The 17,560-nt window shown below is 42.4% G+C and overlaps 1 protein-coding gene across 1 annotated transcript; it reads right to left on the bottom strand.

Annotated features, from left to right (window-relative positions):
• Positions 1-1,392: 1,392 nt before the first annotated feature.
• On the bottom strand, positions 1,393-9,276 carry NR1D1 (nuclear receptor subfamily 1 group D member 1). Its single transcript, XM_075277186.1, has 8 exons — positions 8,706-9,276; positions 5,102-5,389; positions 4,907-4,995; positions 4,009-4,153; positions 3,491-3,912; positions 2,998-3,183; positions 2,678-2,888; positions 1,393-2,382 (listed from the first exon to the last, which is right to left on the bottom strand). The coding sequence occupies exons 1-8, from the start codon at positions 8,734-8,736 to the stop codon at positions 2,183-2,185; spliced, it is 1,572 nt and encodes a 523-aa protein (XP_075133287.1). The 5' UTR covers positions 8,737-9,276; the 3' UTR covers positions 1,393-2,182.
• Between the last annotated feature and the right edge of the window lie 8,284 nt (positions 9,277-17,560).

Here is a 17,560-nt window from a genome sequence, read left to right as displayed (position 1 = left end):
AAAAAACTTTTTTTTCTAGGTAACACGTCGGAATAGCCTTTAGAAAGGCTATTTGTCTCCTACCTTTGGAAGTGATCTCCGCCGCGCCGTTCGTTCGAAATACCGGTTTGTACCGGTATGCTAATTAGTTCTCTCGCAGCGATGGGGGCGGGCCCCAGTGCAGGAAATGCGATGGGGGCGTCCCCATTGCTGCTCGAAAACAGACTCCAGCGCCGCCTCTGTCTTCTTCTGCATCCTCCCCTTCCTTCTTCGACTTGACATCGGACACCTGCGCAGTACGCTCTGTTCGGCGAACTTGCGGTGTTGGCACTATGGCCGCGGGCATATGCAGTACGTTCGGCGAAGTTCGCCGAACAGAGCGTACTGCGCAGGCATCCGACGTCAAGCCAAAGAAGGAAGGGGTGGATGCAGAAGAAGACAGAGGCGGCGCTGGAGTCGGTTTTCGAGCAGCAATGGGGACGCCCCATCGCTGCGAGAGAACTAATTAGCATACTGGTACAAACCGGTATTTCGAACGAACGGCACGGCGGAGAGCACTTCCAAAGGTAGGAGACGAATAGCCTTTCTAAAGGCTATTCCGACGTGTTACCTAGAAAAAAAAAAGTTTTTTAATGGTAGAATCCCTTTAAAATAAAATCACCTGCTCTGGCAGGTTTTGTTTAACCTTGAATTTTCTGTCAGTCACCATGCAGTAAGGAGTTTTTTGATCAATTCAATAATGGTGATAACCTAATTTATATACCTTAGAATTTATATTTCTACTTGACGGCTTGTTTTTTTTTTGCAAGACAATGAAGCATACCCGCCCACTTTCACAAGAAGCGGCAAGTGAGACTCAGATTGAGGTATGTGATAAAAAAGGTGTGCCACACTAACACTCATCTGTGCCATTAAACAGGCATAGGTGGGTTGATTGTGCCAACATTTTTGTCAAAAACTAAGCTAAGTAATAGGTGGTATAAAGAGGGGCCAGATTTTCAGAAAAGCTGCATTTTTGTTGCAAATTTCCCTATGCTTTTTTGCACCTAAGGCATGAATAAATGTAGGAGATGTAGAAGCGTTTCCTTTATATTCCCAATTCCTCTTGAAGTCACTCTTGGCTTTGGCTCAATACATTGCAGTATTAATAAATCTAAGAGTGTTTTAGGGAATGTCTAAAACAGATATTAAATGTGTTGTAAAGCAAGTAAGTCAGTTTTTGCCCCACTGATATACAATGAACCCCCAAATTTTATAGCAACCAAAACATTACTGATATCCTCGTTGCTCCTCTCTTTGTCCTCCACTGCCTCTGGTCTTGGGAAGTTCCATATAATACCACAGCTTTGTGCTAATATGTATATACATTAACAATGGTGTGAAACAATTTATCCTTGTTGGTATGAAGGGGAAAAGTGATCGACTGTTTAGACTCATTTTATTTACAGATCAACCTTGTACTTCAGATATAAATAGTTACAAAATATAAATACAACGTATACTGTATGTACACAGATAATTTGCATATATGTGTCGTATACCTACACAGAGCACTGATCCAGAAGGGTCACTGCAGAACAGGTGGCTAAGTGCATGGTATCACCAGGCTGTAAAGTGCAGAGCGTTCCTATACATCTGGACCTTACAGTCACATCCATATATTCTGAGTGGATATGATCGACCCCTTATCCGACAGGTACATTTAATAACGTGTCCTGAACCCTTGAAGCACCGTTGTTTAGTATAACGGTTTACACCACAGAGCTGTATACTGCAGGTTCCTGTAACACACCTGGTATGAAGGATAGAGGGTGCAACAACACACAGGTGAAGGGTGTCATAAAATATTTATATTTTTCACAACTTCTGATATACACACCAATATTTACACAATGGTTGACACTGTATGACAGTAAGATATTTACACATGTATATATGTATAAATATACACATAGCACTGCAGGTCCTGCATTTCATAAGTGCCTCATACCCCATTCTAGGCATGCCAGTGGTTATTTTTGTGACTGTCCAATGACAACATTAGTCACAAGGGAAGTTAACATCATAGTCCGTGAGTGTTTGCCAACACCCGATTCGCCCTCAGTACTATGGCTGTCACCGGATCCTCCTTAGGAAGTGACGCAGTTTAGGATGCAACCAGGAGAAGGCTTTTATTTTGGCGCCCATGCAGATGCCATTAACTTCAGTGTGTGTCGACACGGAATGACAGCAGTTTCTCTGAGTGCATGCTGTTAAGGGTCCGCAAGTCTGGCAGCCGCAGCAGTAGTTTTGTGAAACGGGAAATGTCGTTTGGACTGTTTTTAAGGATAAGGGAGCGAAGAGCGCGTATCAGAGTCTCCTGCAGCTGCTCAACCAATGAAGCGTTCTCCATCCCAGATCGATCTGTGGCAATATAAAGAACAACATATTAGTGGTTCAGAAAGATAGAGAAATGAACAATAAGTAAGCTACTCTAGTGTGCTTGTCTAGAGGTGGTGTCCTACTAGCTGGACAGACTTCTCCATACCACTGCTCCAAGCGGAAAAATACTGGCACCTCTGAATGCTCTTTACTGTCTATATTACCCAGAGTATTAACTTGGCATTCACATGAGCTGCTGTTTTATTTGTGATTGAACTTTTGTTTTATCTATTTGATCCATTTATAACTTCCGATCCAGCTTAGAGGAAGTACTAACCTGCAGAAACAATGACAAGTGCAGTGAAGATCCCCAGTTCCTCCTGGCTCAGGTTAAGAGAAGCCAACTTTTCACTGAAGTCAAACATTGAACTAAGAAGTTCACCCATCCCCATGGCTTGAAGCTCTGGCAAAGAATATGTAGCTCCACTGAGAAACCGCAAAGAGCGTTCCCGCACATCAAACAAGGAGGCAAATCGTACCATGAGAACCTGTAAGAGGAACAGAGGAGGCTTTAATAAGACACCGGGGAAGCAAGTGGACTGATCTGCAAGACAGTAGTTCTGGGAATAATGAAGACAGCCTCTCATCACAACTCACCTCAAATGTACCTGCCTTTAGCAGGGTGACTTGATCTTGCTGAGTTAAGTCCTGAAAGCCAGGAATATGGCGTGCAAATTCCACCACCTCCCGCACAGCTGGGGTAAAACTAAGAGAGAAATCCTCCCAAACCTCCTGCACAGAGCGAGGTGGACCTCCACGGGGTAGGGCACTCATAGGACACGCCTGGAGAGAGAAAGAGACAATTAAATGCCTATAGTAGATTAATGCCAATACATTTTGAAGTAACAATACCAATAATGTGGGCGATTTATGGTGCTTTCAAAGTTCAAAGCCAGTCTTCATATATCATAGGCGCCTATGCCCTACTCTCAGCACAGCCCCTTGCCACCATTTGCAACAAAGCTTGAGGTCTTGAACTTTTTTTAAACACCAGAAAACTGGTGCAGAATAATATTTAATGTGCCCTAGTGCATCTAAAATAATCCATCTTGGAAAATTCAACAATGTGTAAGAAACAGTGATATCTTACCAGGTGAACACTGCGGTTTCCTCTGGGTTCTCCACTATCCTGCGACCAGCAAGAAGACAGTTGGTTCTCGTGAGGGTTCTCCCAGGATGTCGCCTTTCCACTCATTTTTTCATTAGCATAGACAAATATCTGTCGATGAGCCTGGGTCACCTGACCAATAACATCATCGACACGGTCGGGGCTGGGAGAGCGTGGAGGAGTCAGCTGTTGTGGATACTGAGGATAGGCTTCTGAGATAGAAGGAGGTGAAGGACAGGAAGTTGGGCCCATGTGGGGTGGAGAAGCTGCACGCAGTTGTTGTGGCTGAAGTGGAACAGGACTCCTTCTCCCAAAGTGGCCCCCAGCAATGTGACTCATTGCACTGTGCATCTCTGCCAACATCCGCTGCTTCTCTCTTTTGGGGATACGACCAAACCTTACAGCTGTAGAGCAAGGAAACTGAGTGTTATTATTTAACTGGCCAAAACTAAGTCAATATGATGGACAATCTGACTACTGAATGGCTTGAAGGAACTCACCATCTCTAGACATGCCCACTGCGAGACACTTCCGGAAGCGGCACTGCTGGCATCGATTTCTGTTGATTCGCACAATGGAGCAGGTCTCATTCTTTAAACATTTCTTGTACTGAATATTCTGCTGGATGCTGCGCCGGAAAAAACCCTTAAAAAGGACACAAACAGTTATTTAAAGGATTCCTCGTGTGTCCAGGACATAAAAAAATACAGATCCTTAACAATCAAAACATCCATACATAACTCCACCATGGGTGGCGAGGATCATACAACTGGGATTTATCTAGAAACAATCCACTATGATATAAGATGGAGTTCACCTATAACATGGGCCTATCCAGCAACCACTTACTGGCTACTATATAAACACAGAGCTATACATAGCATATAGTAGGGGATATACTAAGGGGGATATACTAACTACTATTGTTATCATATAGTAGGGGATATACTAACGACTAGAGATGAGTGAGTAGTATTTGATCGAATACCGAATAATATTATAGTCTATGGGAAAAAACAGGAATGTTGTTCCGGTTTCCATGGAAACCAAAGTTCGACACATTGGATCCTCCAAGTTCCGGAAGTAGCAGGACGAGGAGCGCGAGGAGGTTTTTGCATTGAATTCAATGGAATTTTCCCGTGAGGTATTCGACCGATATGAGTATTCGATCAAATAGTCGTATTCGATAGAATACTACTTGCTCATCTCTAGTAACCATAATACTAAATCTGCCCCCGAGAATCCAAAATGTGACTAGAAGCTATTAATCCTTTACAATTTAGGAATACATCTTTCAGTAACTGAAGAATTTCCTATACACGGACATACATACTACATTTTATATAATGCCGCCCCATCTAGTTACTATTATGGCTACTTTATACATCTTGTACTCACCTTGCAACCCTCACAGGCGTGTACTCCATAATGGAATCCAGAGGCGACATCCCCACACACTTTACATAGTAAGACCATTCCATTTAGCTCTGTAACAGGAAGAAAGCATGTATATCAGAAAAACTATAAATATAGTGCATACTGCAACCACTTCACTCATGCACAATGCCACCAGGTATTGAATGTTTCGCTCACTTGTTATATTGCTGGAAGTTTTACTTGGCGATACCCTGCTGCCATCGTCAAGCGCCACATGGAGTCCTCCAGGAGATGAAGCAAGGCCATATGATGAGCGAGGAGAGGTCTCCCCACCTGAGCCAGAAGAGCTGGCACTGTAAGAGTGGGAGGGTGATGGTGGCAGGTAGGATGGATAGTGAGGGGCTCCATTCAGTGGACTTCCAGTTGAGCATTCGCTATATAGAGATACCGGACTGGTCCGACTTGGGGAGGAGCCGCTGGAGCCTACATAACTTATAACTCCACCTGGATAGAAGAAAAAATAGAGGGACTAAGTAACAAATTTACAAAGCAGAGACGCTCTAGACTGTATACTGCAGATATACTAACACATGTCCCCCCCCCCAACGGAAACTTCCGATGTGACCAAGTCTCCCTATAGCAGTTCTAGTAAACTAAATCTAGAAAACCTCTTATTGCAGGAGCCAAATCTCCTAGGGCTCTCAAAACCGAGCCTTCCATGTTTATAGATGCTTTGTTGCAATCTATGACGTGTCTCATTACAGTGTCTCTCCCTGGCCTCTTGTGACTGGCACCTAAAAATAAAGCTATCGTAGATTGTCCATCGCTGTGTTATGGACAATATCAGAAGCACACACATTTTCTACAAGATTACTACCACCATGGCTAACAAAGAGTTAAAGTCTGGCACAAGGTGGAGCGTCTGAGACTCTGCACTGCAGGCACCGCTTAGCATTTTGGGTAATGCATGCAGAGAAGAAAACATATCGGAGGAACTCCCTTCTACACCCACTCTCCAAAGAACTCGGGTGACAGCTGGCATTTATATTCAGAATCATGGGCGGACAATGTAGTTCTCAGCAGTCACCACTTTCTACACTGACATTGTCATTTTTCTGTGTCCATCAGCTCTGGTGATACGTAAAATTCCTCCGCAGCCCGCCACTGAGGGACAATGCAGGTGTCAGGCAATAAACTGGTGGAAGATACTAAATTATCTATCTATCTATCTATCTATCTATCTATCTATCTATCTATCTAATATATTCATCTGATATCTATATTCAAGAGAATATTCATTTTGCACCTCAAGTATAGTAACTGTGGTCTCTGATAAAATGCTATAACACCCTGCAGCTCAGGGCATTCTGAGAGTTGTAGTGTCACAATAGATAGAAAGCTACAGGTTGTGGTCCCCTGGTCTAAAACTTAGAAGGAAACTCAGCAAAGGCTGAAATGAGAGACTCCCTATTGAATATGTTCATGAACAGGCACCTGAGGGTGTGGGTGACACAGCTGGAGCTGCACAGCAGGTGAACACCCAGTCGTGTCACGTGCATTACTATAAAGAGCTGATGGCACCTACTGATCACATCGAGGGAGTTTCCACTGCCTGAAACATACATGTCTAGCACCCTAAAAGCCATCATCTATTTCATCTAATAGGCATCTTAAGGCCAAGGACTCACTGGTTACCCCTGCCAATGACACTAAAGAACTCCTTTTAATAGCTTCCTTCAGAGATCAACCCTCCAGCTGTTGTGCTATTGATCAAGTTACTGACTTGTACATAAAGTCACTATCAGGTCGCCTCTGACGTCTTATTCCCTGCTACTACCGTATCATCCTCAACATGTGCCCAGGAAGTTTCTTTGATCTCATGAAATCTCCAGGTATCAGATGAGGATTAGGGGAACAGTAAAGGGATCCTGTACGGACTGTGTCCATGTGTGATGTTTACGGATGTATGGGATGAAGGCCATAATAACAAGAGTCTATTCTATCAACTTGCCTCCTGCTCAGGTTTCCCCTATATATATATAGCATGTGTCGCTGACATAACATCCATCTGACCTCCGCTGAGACAAAGATTGTTTTCCCCTTGACTCCCAACTTGGCCGGATAGCTCCAAAAACTTATATAAAGGTGCCCTCATTTCTTCTCGCAGTTGATTCTTGATTTTTGTCCTTTGATCTGTCACCTGTCCCATCCTGACTCTGCCCTCCCTAATCCTTCACCTCCCCTCTCTCAGCTCCTCTTTCTGCACTTTATATAAAGAGCGTCCAGTCATATGTAATGAACACTCAGTCGCTGACCTTAGGTTACTCATCCGCTCCAACCTCACGCACACGCTCCACGTGTTCCCAGTGCACATGGACCTCGCGGTCACGCCCACAAACGTGCCAGAAGCCAATCGAGTCTGCTAAAGTCATCACTTCCCTCCTCCTACACATGCCACCCCACCACAATTTAACCTTTTCACTGCCTGGGCTCATTCCACTGGTGAATTGTCATAAATAGTGCATTAATCAGTAACCCTACACATGCCAGTGTGAGTAATTTGTCTGTGCGACAAATTGCTTGGTAAACTGCTCTGGTTGACTAGTAAAGGAAGATACAGTCAACTATATAAATACAGTGTGGACAAATAGGAGTGTAAAGTCTCACATCTGGTACTAAGACTCTAAAACTTCTCGCCAACACTTGTCATGCCACACATGCCGGGAACCATAGTCAAAAATTCACAACAAACTAGATCTTTAGGCACTCTGTGTGTGATATATATATATATATATATATATATATATATATATATATACAGAAGTAGCAGAGTTAACCTGAACTTTTGCAGCATGAACACTGAACACAGAACAGCAAAAAAACAAAAAAAACAATGGAAAGTCATTTAAAAATGTTTTTCCTATGACTTGTCATTGCTTTTTGTTGTCTTCTGTAATACGATATTATGTTGCAACAGTTTAACCAATTGCAGAAGTTCGGGTTAGCTATGCTACATTTGTGTATGTATTATAAATGTATGGATTAATGAATCACACACTCACTCAAAGTTGTCAACTTTTACAACTTTCAACAAGGCAGGGGGTTAAATGGACTAAAGGGAGTCCAGGATCCAGTCCCAGTAGAGGGAGTGCCATGGGAACCAGTTACCTCATCTAAAGGGTGAAAAGGCGTGCCCATAGCCGTCCAATTACAGGGCAGACTGGGGAAGCAGGAATGAAAACACTGTGCACATGGCTAGGGCGGGAGAACACGTGAAGCCACTGGGAGGCTCTGGCTCACACACAGCACGGGTGACCTACTTTACCCATTCCATGTGACTGCTAGCTCTGCAGGCCAGGATCCCCTCCCATTCATGCTTTCCCACAGATAGAGTACATATACACAACAGGACAATAGCCGACTTTTCAAGATTATTGCTTACATTTGTAATTCTACAGATCCGACACATATGGCACCCCAGACCCAATTCAAACTTGTTAAGATATATAGTAACATAGATACACAATGTAATTCACAATTATATATACATATTTATTTTTAATATTGCATATATATATATATATATATATATATATATATATATATATATATTATTTAGATAATCAGAAAAATATAATAAACACAGAACTCATTGGCATCTCATAACAATATAACAAAGGCCATAAAGCTCATAAACTTTTGCTATCTCTCCACCACCACCATATATATTAATTAGAATTAAAATGGTGGATTCCATATTAATATTTCATAAAAACAGTAAAATGTCAGGGCCCCCTGGGCAGAGCAGGTAGGGACATACCTGTATTGTTGCTGCATTCCAGAGTGGTCATGGTTGAGGTTCCCAGCTGCTCTCCTATTACACTGCGGTCCTGTGCCCTTTATATACCCCCTGGCTGTAAAGATCCACTGTAGTAATTCCTTTTACATGGAGAGGTTGTAGCCAATGTTGCCAGCAGCTGCTGCATTGGTGATAGGAGGCAGCCTCGACCCCACTGGATGTGTACTATGTGCAGATGATGGATGTCAGCTCCTGGGCTGGACTGACGATGCCCTCTGCAAATTCCTCTATACTGGTAGTGAGGGCACCCTGCAGTGCTGCAAACCTGCAATACTACTATCTGCAAGTGCCAATGTCAGGGAGCCTGAGAGCTGCCACTGCCCCTTAAAAATGTCCAGTGCTGTGCAAAAAAACGAGCTCCAGATGCTCCTGCACCTTAGCGTATAAGTCTCCTTATAGAGCCGCAGCTGTCAAGACTGTGTCCGTAGAAGCGCCAGAGAGCTGCTCAGCACACGTCCTATCTGTCCGCCCCGCTGCTCTGCACTGCTCTACCTCACAGCTCCCGCTCTGCTTTACCATAGCCCGGCTTTCCTTCACCGCAGTACTGCGCCTGCGCACTAGCGCCTGTCCTCCCCGGGCCCGGCACGTTGCACTGAAGCAAGGACCACGTGACCCCTGGGAGAGCCTCGTGCCCCAGTGACACACTTTCTTCAGCAGGCTCGCAGTGCGCAGACGCGGCCGCTCTGCGGTCAGGGGAGGAGGAGGCGGAGGGGGGTTGTTATTTTGGGCTATGTTTTTTTTCAAACACGAAAACTTTCTTGATTTATAGGGAAGGGAACCGATGTGTGCGGTACCGCAGTATATAGCGCATAGTCAGGCTGGACCCTGTAGTGCTGGCACAGTTTATAGACACACCTTTGCAGAATTCTGTAAACGCATGAGCTAATGCTGGGTAATGGGGACCTAATGGGGGTCTGGGGGATGCCTGTAAAGCCCTGACGTTATCATTAGTTACTATTGAGTGCATTTGAAGAGGGGCTACATAGTAAACCATACAAAACTAAGTACCACAGACTAACATGTCCCTGATATAGTGGGAGACAGGGCCCTGCCTGCAAGGACATACAATATGGCAGACAGTAGGTGAGGGTGGAATCTGGGGTGGGTGACCCAGGGACCTCTATATGTACTACATGTCAGCATCCTAGCAGGATGCACTAAACATGCATGAACGAGTGTGAACTGCGTCTTTTCCCCAGCACAATGGAGCAGGTTTGCCTTATATGCCAAGTTTATGGTGCAAAATGCATAAAAAGTTGAAAATTTTTGCACAAATCGTAGTTTAGTGCAAAAATTCTTTTCACTGTTTTAAGTCTGAAAAGGGGACAGGAATATTGTCCCCACAAAATGTATCATTGTATATGGCAGAAATCCAGCGATATTGCCCCCCAGCTCCTGCTACATGACCAATATAGTCAAGATAAATAAATGAATATGGAGTTGGCTGAAAGTTTTCACTCTTCTGAGAAGACTTTCTAGAACATTGTGGAACATGTATGGGGCGAACTTTTGCCCAATCATTTAGAAGAGCATTTCTGAGGTCAGATACTGATGATGGATCTGGAGAGGACCTTGGCTCACAATCTCAATTCTAGTTCATCAGCCTGAATCGCAAATCAGACAGGTATCATTTTGCCCTAGGATCATGGCCTCATACATGGGCATGTGTATGAGGCTATAGAAACTAATGGATCTGTGTGCTATCCATAAAATAATCCAGTTCCACAGTGGAAAACAGAGCTAGCATACTGAGTCGTGTGTATGAAGCTTTACACATATACACACCACTCCATCTGATGCTTGGCTTTGTGATGATGTAAGGCTCAGCCATGGAAACCTACAGTATACCATGAAGTTTGCAATCTACTATGGGACCGATGAACAGGAGGTCACACGGTCTGTGAGATGGAGGGGAGTACTGCTGCAAACAGCTGATCCAGAAGCATTGAGGTGTTGGACCCCCCCAGATCTTCAGTTGATGACCTAACCTGAGGAAAGGTACTATGATCAAAATGAGACTAAATAGCAGCAATATGTAAGTGGTTACAATTAACAGACATATTCAATAGGATTAACACCAGCATTACCTGACAGTGAATGTCTACATTTTATTATCATGTCATATTTAGGGTTTCTTTTAATATATCTATACTGTGGTCAGAGCGTCAGTATTCTGCCAAGGAGCTTCCTTTCTCTTGCATAGTCATAGAGATAAAGGGGATTTCTGAGAGTTAAATATGGACAACCTATCCTAAGATAGGTTATCAATATCTTATAGTGGGGGTCTTATACCCTGGACACCCATAGATCTGCTTCTTGAAGTGGCAGTGGTACTCCAAGAAATGTCGCTTCCACTTCACAGCCCAGTAAGGTCATGTACAATTATCACGTGACCTGTTTGCAACTCAGCCCCATTCAATTGTGGACTACCAAGCACAGCCCCTATGCAATGCACAACACTGTGCTTGATGTTCAGTGAAGAGACCTCTGCTCTGGTCTTTTCAAACAGCTGATCGGTGGTGATTCCAGGTGTTGGACCCCCAGCAGTGTGATATTGATGACCTAATCATCAGTATTGCAATCCTGGAATACCCTATTAAATAATAATACATGGGTGGGCACCACTAGGGACAGCCTCAAGCAGGCAAGCACCCTTCCCCCCCACTCTAATGGTGGCTGCAGGCAGTCTGAGTTTTGTCATTTAACTCTATGTTTATGTAGAGGATATGGAGCATTGACTCATTCATATTTAGGTATCAAGATTACTACACAACTAATATTTTTTCACCCAAAGGAAGTTAATTCTATTAGCCAGAAATGTATCAGACATGTTAAAGGCGTTTTCCCATAATCTACATTTATCATCTAACAGGATAGGGATGGGCTGTTTTTATGTAACCATTGTCATTACAGTAATGGACACAGAAACCAGAGAAGAAAAGGAGCCCTGCCAGACCCGATAACAGCAGGGGGAACGTGGCGACACTGAGATGGGGAAAGAGGCTGCCACTATTATTGGACATTTGCTACATTGACATTTGCCCTGGTAGTCCTTTTCTAACAGATTCATGAGAACAGAAATATGGATCCTACCACAAACAGATGGGCAGATGGATACAAGCAGATTACCGTCCATTCATTGACTTCAATGTACTAAAAATGGATCTGGTGCTTTCCAGTCCTACATGCATAGCTTTTTTCTCTGTCTAAATAATGGATCCAAAATGGAAGGGATGCAAATGGTACCTAAGAAATTTAAACACCTATTGAATCATGGATCCATTGAAGGCCTCATGCACACGACCTTGTGTATTGTCAGTGTGCTAGATGTGTTTTTCATGCCTAGTATTAATTTCCATGGCCCTATACTCACAACCATGTGTTATCACAGTCATGTGTATGGGGCGGTAAGCAAAACTCAGGACAGGTCCTATTACTGTCCATTTTTCAGCCTGTCAATGAGGCAGCCAGTCAGTGAGGCACAGGTGACACATGGATGTCATCTATGGGCTGTCGCCGCCGTTTAGTCACAGCTCAAGGACACGCACACAATTGTGTGCATGTCGCCTTAGGTTGAAGACGTAAGATGTGGAAAAGCTGTGTTTTTTGTTACAGATTTTGCTACAGTTTTATGTGCCAACTTTATAAGCTAAGAGTGACTTCAAAAGCGATGAAAAATATGGCTTTGGCTCAAAAAACAAACAACAAAACTCAGTTTTTCCGCTTGTGACCTAAACTGTTATTAAAGTAATATTACTGGTACTGTAATGGGCCAATCTTATTACTGAATCTGACACTAATTTTGAGGCATATGCCGCCCAAAAATCAATGGCAGATTCCACCCTGATTCTGCCTCCCATTGTATTCAAAGGAAAACTAATACTGCTCGATCTTGCCATTCTGCAGTGGATTGAGTGTTTAGGCATTTGGCTATCCGTGGCTGGGTTGTGATTTGAGAGTTGTGGATGGTGGAGAATGAAAAAGAATCAGTGGCAGATGTGCGCCTGAAATTCTTCTTCGTTTATCACTGTATGAACATACTGTAATGGGGACTTTGTTATGGAAACATGGTTTGTGTGAGTGTGGATAATCCACCACAATGACTTATACAAAATATAACCTATATCCTGGATTCTATATGTATTTCTCCTATACCCTGGATTCTATATGTATTTCTCCTATACCCTGGCTTCTATATCTCCTAGGTTAGAATCTAGATGTAGTTCTCAAGCGGGGATGCTCCAGATGTATAGAAACATACACTCCAGTGACCAGCTCTCTGGTCCAGATTTATTTCATAGTCCCAGGGACAGATGTTATCTAGGCTTTGTACTGCATAGCCAGCAGTGAGCACCAGAACATTTGACAATGTGTATCAGAAGAGCGGGTAACATGCCAGCTTGGTAATGCGGCACCTGAGATGATTGGAGTAAGATAGTGAACTATACTCAGAGGCTTCTTGTGAGGAAGAAAGCCACCACACATTTCTTGCTCTCAATATTACACACTGACATAGTGTTCCCAAAGGGGCTGTGTGCAGCTGTCCTAATTTGTATGTGAGGCAGACAGCCCGTGTCTGAGAACATCCTCTGCACGCTTGTGTCTGCGCCAGCCCTCACCGCAGCTATACCCATGGTGTGTGTCCTCCCGTTCCAATTACATCATTTTCTGCTTCTCAGCATTAGATTTTCTTCTATATATGAATATCATATCTGTCTCATCAATATTTATCTCATATCTGTCTTATATCTCAGGAGAAGGCTCCACAGAACAGTTTGTAGGCAGCTGAGACGTGGCATTCTGTTCAGCGTGGTCTTCAAATTGTTTGTAATGGCTGAACAGTTTTGCAGGTAAAACCACTGTCTCCCTGCCAAAGTAGGTAACTTGGAAAACATGCACAATTGCAAATCAGGCCGCGTCTTGGTTTATCGGAAGCTCTATCTATCTATCTATCTATCTATCTATCTATCTATCTATCTATCTATCTATCTCCTATCTATCTATCTATCTATCTATCTATCTATCTATCTATCTATATCATCTATCTATCTATTTATCTATCTATCCATCTATCTCATAGCTATCTTTAATCTGTAAACAGTGTTACAGTCATACACGTGCATGGCACACGGCAGAACACAGGTCATTAATCTGTCGCAGTGTGTTACTGATACAGGATGGGTTAAGCCCTCCATATAAGAGAGCTTTGCTCTGTGTTCTGCTATTTGACTGCAGCAGAGCTCAGCCTGGATTAGCGTAGACAGTCACGCGTGTATTTTGACTGGCAGGCGGCGGGTGTCCTCGGCCATGTAACTGATTCACTGACAGTTCAGCACGTGTTCCCTGCAGTGTTAACGCTTTAGGCACAGCCCTCACATGTACAAATACACGGCTTCATGTGCGCAGAGAACCTGAAGGGCAGATGAAGACATGTCTGTAGGCAGGCACACAGGGCAGCACTGTCTTCTGGGGCAGGAATGCCACCACAGCATGTAGATGACACACATAAAATGGGTGTTATGCACAGACTGCAGTCATAAAAAAGAAAGCCTCAAGCTGAATATACACACTCTTGTCACGCATTAGCCCTTCCTCTCCCATGTGCGAGCTGGCACATAATCTGTGCCACAGAATCAGACCAAGGCTCTATAACTAATCTCTGGGTAACCAGAGCAGGCAGGATGCCAGTATATGCGGTAGCTTTCCTAGCAGTAACTGCCAGCACCACTGCACCCAGCCATGTGACATAAGGCAGTATTATTCTAAGGTTCACAAATCTGCTGGGACTGAATGAGAATGAGGAATGTTCTACCTTTCATTTATAACACTTTATGGGTAAAAATAGATATTCAGTGACTGAAAGCAAACAAGAAATGACTGTACAGTCTGCTAGATCAATGTTTTTCAATACTTTGGTGTTTTGGTCAGTGACTTGCATCAGTAATTGTTATCCAAAACCAGAATCAGAGACTATAGAGAATAAGACCCCATGCACACAACCGATGTGCATCTCAGTTAGGGCCGAGTCTATGCACTTTCATCCATGGAGGCTTCTGATCTGTTCTGTCTTTCATCGGAATGGAATGGACCATCAGATGGCTCACTCAGACGTGTGCATGGAGCCTAACGGAAAGATTTATACCTGTGTTTTCAACGCACCCCTGGATTGGCTTATAAACATTGAAGGAAAGTACCCCCACTTAAATTATTACAATGTATCCCAAAAGCTATGATCGCATGTTTAGCAGCACATTAGGAGTTCAGCAAGAGGACAGTATCATGGCGTGTACCTGTTTTGGTTTAATAAATGAAAAAATAAACAAGAAAAAAGAGTTTGATACTCAGCCCAACGGATAGTTGAATCTCAGTTGAATTCCTTCCCACCAGAGTGTATTCAATGTGGCTATGCCCGGAAGAAAAACTCCCTCGACTTGGAGCAACGTATGCCAATGTTAACGATAAAAATGATCCAGCAAAAGCCGTGGTGGTTAGTTGAATATGGAGAAAATTCCTTCTTTATTGATTCACATCCTCATAATAAAAACCGCAATTGGTACAAACATTGCAAGCAGATAGCGTCAGACTGACGCGTTTCGGATTTTCCGTCCTTTCTCAAAGTCTGAACTACCAACATTGAGATTACCACGCCTTTTAAACCACTATCAATGGGAAACCACCTGTAGTTGATATAATCAGGTGTTGAAAATCCCACATCCATTGCAAAAAAACGTGATGATCACAATCTGCACTGTGTGCACTGAACAAAACACATAAACATTTAAACATACCATAACCCCACAACACCCAACAATAAAATATTAAAAACAACAAGAAATCATACAGAAAACATAGGTTTCATATTAATAAAATTTGTTAACAAAACAAAACCAAAAAATGTACAAACAAAATCAAAAAAGTTTTTTATGCAGAGAGTCATCAAACATTAATTCATTAAAACTGATGTCCGCCAATATATATCATATATTTCCTTTCCAATAAACCTGCACTGAGAACAGATAGTTGTAATATATAGCATCCATATGAATATCAGATAGTCCACAGTTAATCCTACTAACTGCGCATGCGTTTACTACGGACTACTGATCACTCTGTAGTCCGTATATTCATCGGGCCAGAATCCTTCGGATGGAAAGAAAGGAACAACATGAAAGTTCTGTAGTATGTTCCTGATGTAATCTATTTAAATCCATCTTGCCCATACTTGAAGCTGAAATAGTAACGCACTGTGCCCATACTAAAGATGGAGAATTCGTGTTCACCGAGGTTACTGCGCATGCTCTTGTTAGGATGCTGTGATCTCTGTATGTAAGTATCATCGGCTAGACAAATAACAAGCCGAACACTGCAAGTAGAAAGAAAAAAAAAAAAAAGGAGGAAAAACAAGAATTTCATTAAGGAACAGGTAAGTAAAAAAGAGATTTTTTCTTTGTGTGTATATCTATTGACAGATATTAACTTCTATCAAAGAATAAATATTTACTTTTTTTACACAAAACTTAAACTTAATCCTAAACAGGAATATCAGCAACGATGGTACTTGCATATCTTTTCCAACTGCATAGATGTCCAATAAAAATTAAATATTGTAAATGTATGACACATCGTTCCTGTTATTCATGCCTTTGGGAAAGCGAGTATTAAGCTTCCATATCCAATATACTTCCCGTATACGTAATATATGTTCCCAATTGCCCCCTCTTAACGGTCTGTTAACTCTTTCTATACCCATAAATTTAAAATTGCTAATATCTCCAGCGTGAAAATCTTTAAAATGTTTTGACACACCTGTATTTTTGGAACAATGAGTGTTCATGATACTATATAGATGCTCAGATATACGCATCTTCAGGCTTCTGATAGTACTGCCTACATAATGAACATTGCATTGTTTACAGGTAATTAAATAAATTATATGAATGGTTGAACAGTTAATATAATTTTTTATCTCATATTGTTGATTGACATCATTGTTACCAAATTTGTTGCCTGTTTCTACAAATTTACATACTCCACATCGTTGTTGCCCACAACGATAGAAACCAAAAGTTTTAAGCCATGTACCCCTATAACTGTCTTCATCTCTCAGAAGACTAGGAGATATGCGGTTACCTAGAGTTCTACCTCTTCTCGGGATAAAATCACATCCTTCCTGCATGATTTCCCTAAGTATCGTATCCTGATTAAGAATGGGAAGGTTATCTCTGAGGATTCTGGTGATTTTTTCATACTCCAAGCTATACTGAGTTGTAAAATGTATTCTTGATCGTACACTATCCTTATTTCTCATGTTATATAGAAGATCCTTTCTGCTTCTGTTGGCGGCTATTCTATACGCTCTATCTATAGCCCATTTGGGATAATTTCTCTGTATTAATCTTTCCCTAATCACAGAGGCTTCTCTCAAAAGAGTCTTGCGAAGAACAATTTCTTTTTATCCTGAGAAATTCTCCCACAGGTAGTGATTTTTTAACATGGCTGGGGTGCATGCTACTAGCATGTAACAATGTATTTCCCGCTGAGGGTTTCCTATAATTTTCAATCTGAATCTTACCCTTATCTTCATCCCCTGTAAGTAATATGTCAAGAAAACTGATAGACTGTCCTCCTACCACATAAGTGAACCTGAGATTATACATGTTGTCATTAATATATTCCATAAATTTCACAATATTTTCTGCATTACCCATCCAGATTAACAAACAATCATCGATATATCTACCGTACCATATTATATGGTCTCTGAATGGGTTAATATTGCTATAGAGGTGCTTCTCCTCCCACCACGCCATAACCAA

This window comes from Leptodactylus fuscus, chromosome 6 (genome assembly GCF_031893055.1).
Source record: "Leptodactylus fuscus isolate aLepFus1 chromosome 6, aLepFus1.hap2, whole genome shotgun sequence".
NCBI classification, from domain to species: Eukaryota; Metazoa; Chordata; class Amphibia; order Anura; family Leptodactylidae; genus Leptodactylus; species Leptodactylus fuscus.
The sequence above is the reverse complement of the archived record's forward strand: the minus strand, read 5'-3'. Positions and strand labels throughout refer to the sequence as shown.

Bases quoted from the DNA above. Each gene is read 5' to 3' on its own strand.
- NR1D1 (XM_075277186.1), bottom strand. From the start codon at position 8,736: ATGACCACTCTGGAATGCAGCAACAATACAG. The intron at 4,996-5,101 runs GTGAGCGAAACA...TTCCTGTTACAG, and splicing joins AACTTCCAGCAATATAACAA to AGCTAAATGGAATGGTCTTA. The intron at 2,383-2,677 runs GTTAGTACTTCC...ATATTGCCACAG, and splicing joins ACTTGTCATTGTTTCTGCAG to ATCGATCTGGGATGGAGAAC.